Source organism: Suncus etruscus, chromosome 14 (assembly GCF_024139225.1).
Source record: "Suncus etruscus isolate mSunEtr1 chromosome 14, mSunEtr1.pri.cur, whole genome shotgun sequence".
Taxonomy (NCBI): domain Eukaryota; kingdom Metazoa; phylum Chordata; class Mammalia; order Eulipotyphla; family Soricidae; genus Suncus; species Suncus etruscus.
In genome coordinates this window covers 81,117,550-81,119,523 of record NC_064861.1, presented here as the reverse complement: position 1 = coordinate 81,119,523, position 1,974 = coordinate 81,117,550, and the positions used below count along the sequence as shown (strand labels likewise).

At 56.7% G+C, this 1,974-nt stretch overlaps 1 protein-coding gene across 1 annotated transcript; it reads right to left on the bottom strand.

Annotated features, from left to right (window-relative positions):
• Positions 1-720: 720 nt before the first annotated feature.
• LOC126027642 (free fatty acid receptor 2-like) lies at positions 721-1,701 on the bottom strand. Its single transcript, XM_049786645.1, has one exon. It carries the CDS (start codon positions 1,699-1,701, stop codon positions 721-723), a length of 981 nt encoding a protein of 326 aa, XP_049642602.1.
• Positions 1,702-1,974: the final 273 nt, after the last annotated feature.

Genomic DNA, 1,974 nt, shown 5'->3' with positions numbered 1-1,974 from the left:
GGAACAAATAAAAAAAAAAAAACGGGACCCTGATTTCAGTGTTTGTAGCATCTTTATTTTCAGTCTGCCAGGCCAGGCCAGGCTGCCTTTCCCTGGGCTGCTCAGTGCAGATCTTGGACTGAGCTTAGTGCTTGCTGCATCCAGTCCTTATGGGCTGCCACAGAGGAAAGGAAGGACTCAGATCCTCGGTCAACTCCCAGATCTGTGGGGGACCCGGGAGATGCCGGGAAAGGACCAGAGCCTTCTTACACAGCAGCAGGACAGACCAAAGAGGCCTCAGTGCCCTGTCCTCCTCCAAGGCTCTTGGCTCAGAACCTGCTGAGTCTCTGACCTCGTTTTATTTCTCTTCCAGCACTTTCCTGTTGGCTTCTTTCCAACGTGAGCCGCTAGACCAGCGTCCCAGCTTCAAAGCTTTGCCATTGGACTCGCCCCTGCTCAACAGGGCCAATTTGGGGTAGCCACACAGCTTCCACACTCTACTTGGTGGGGTGGTATGAGCCCCCACACCCACCATTTCTTCTTTGGCTACAGTACTGTGTCCTCTGGGAAGGAAAATTTGGCCAGGAAGAAGCAAGCAGCGAGCCATTGTTCTAGTCCCAGATGTGAGGTGGGTCCGAGGAACCCCAAATGCAGGAGCAAACCCCTCACAGCTGCCCTCTCCCTGCTGCTCAGATCCAGTATCACTCAGGGCACTCCCCAAGAAAGTCCAGGAGAGTCCAGCTAGTCAGTGGCAAAGTCCGAGCTCGGGGCTCCCTCTGCTTGACTCGAACCCCGGTCCCCATTGGCCATGCCCGCCGTCTCTTTGCCTTTCGAGTGTCCCATGATCAAGGAGCCTCGATGTCGTAGCACCTGTAGCCCCTTCCCGAAGGCCCTACGCACCGCAGAAGAAGAGAAATAGAAGAGAACGGGGTCCAGGCTGGCATTGAGGGAGCTGAAGACCACTGCTATGTCCCGCCAAGTGGGGCTCTCCTTCTTGAAGAAGCCCACCAGGTGCGAGACATTGTAAGGGCCAAAGCACACCAGAAAGTTGAGGAGAGTCACCACGGCCAGTCCCACGGCACGACGCCGCCTCTGAGCCCCGACATGGGGTTGGGTGAGCATGATCCACACGAAGCGCCAATAACAGAAGATGGTGACAGCCATGGGGATGAAGAAGAGCACCAAGCACAGCTCTAGTCGCACGGGCAGCACCACTTCCAGCTGCAGGTCGGTGAAGTTCTGATAACAGGTGTTAACAGTGGACTCGGTGGCATTCAAATACTGCACTATGATAACAATGGTGCAGTGGCTGAAGGACATGAACCAGGCCACCACTGCGGCAATGATGCCATACACGGGCCGTCGGAATAACTTGTACTTCACCGGGAAAGCCACCCCTAGGTAGCGCTCAATGCTGATGCCGGCCAAGAGCCAAGTGCTGCAGTAGATGCTGCTGTAGAAGATGAAGCCCGTGATGGCGCACAGGAGGTTGGGCTGGCGCCATTTGAAATCGAAGGCGGCCTCGATGATCTTGAAGGGCAGAAACAACAGTAGCAGCAGGTCGGCCAGGGTGAGGCTGAGCAGGAGGATGTGGATGGGAGCCGGGTGGGGTTGGCGCACTCGGCCCACGAAGGCCCGGAGGGCTAAGAGGTTGGCCGGGAGGCCCGTGAGAAAGATGAAGATGTAGGCGACCAGGATCAAGGAGCTTTGCAGGGGCGGCATTCTGGAGGAGGATGGAAAAAGGACAGGGTCAGAGGGTTCAGGATATGGGCATCCCTGCCTCACTTCCCGTCACTTCCCTTCCCAGCCCTGGGCTAGCTGGCTCAGGCCACCTGCCACTATGCCCAGAGCAATTATTGACTTTGCTGTGGGCGGGGTATGAAGCCAGCGGTGATGACGTTGGCCATCCTGTGTCTCTGGGGGAGACTGGCCCTAGGCTGGCCTGAGTCTGTCTCCATCCCTCTTCAGGTCTTAGAACATGCCTCTCTCAGTTGG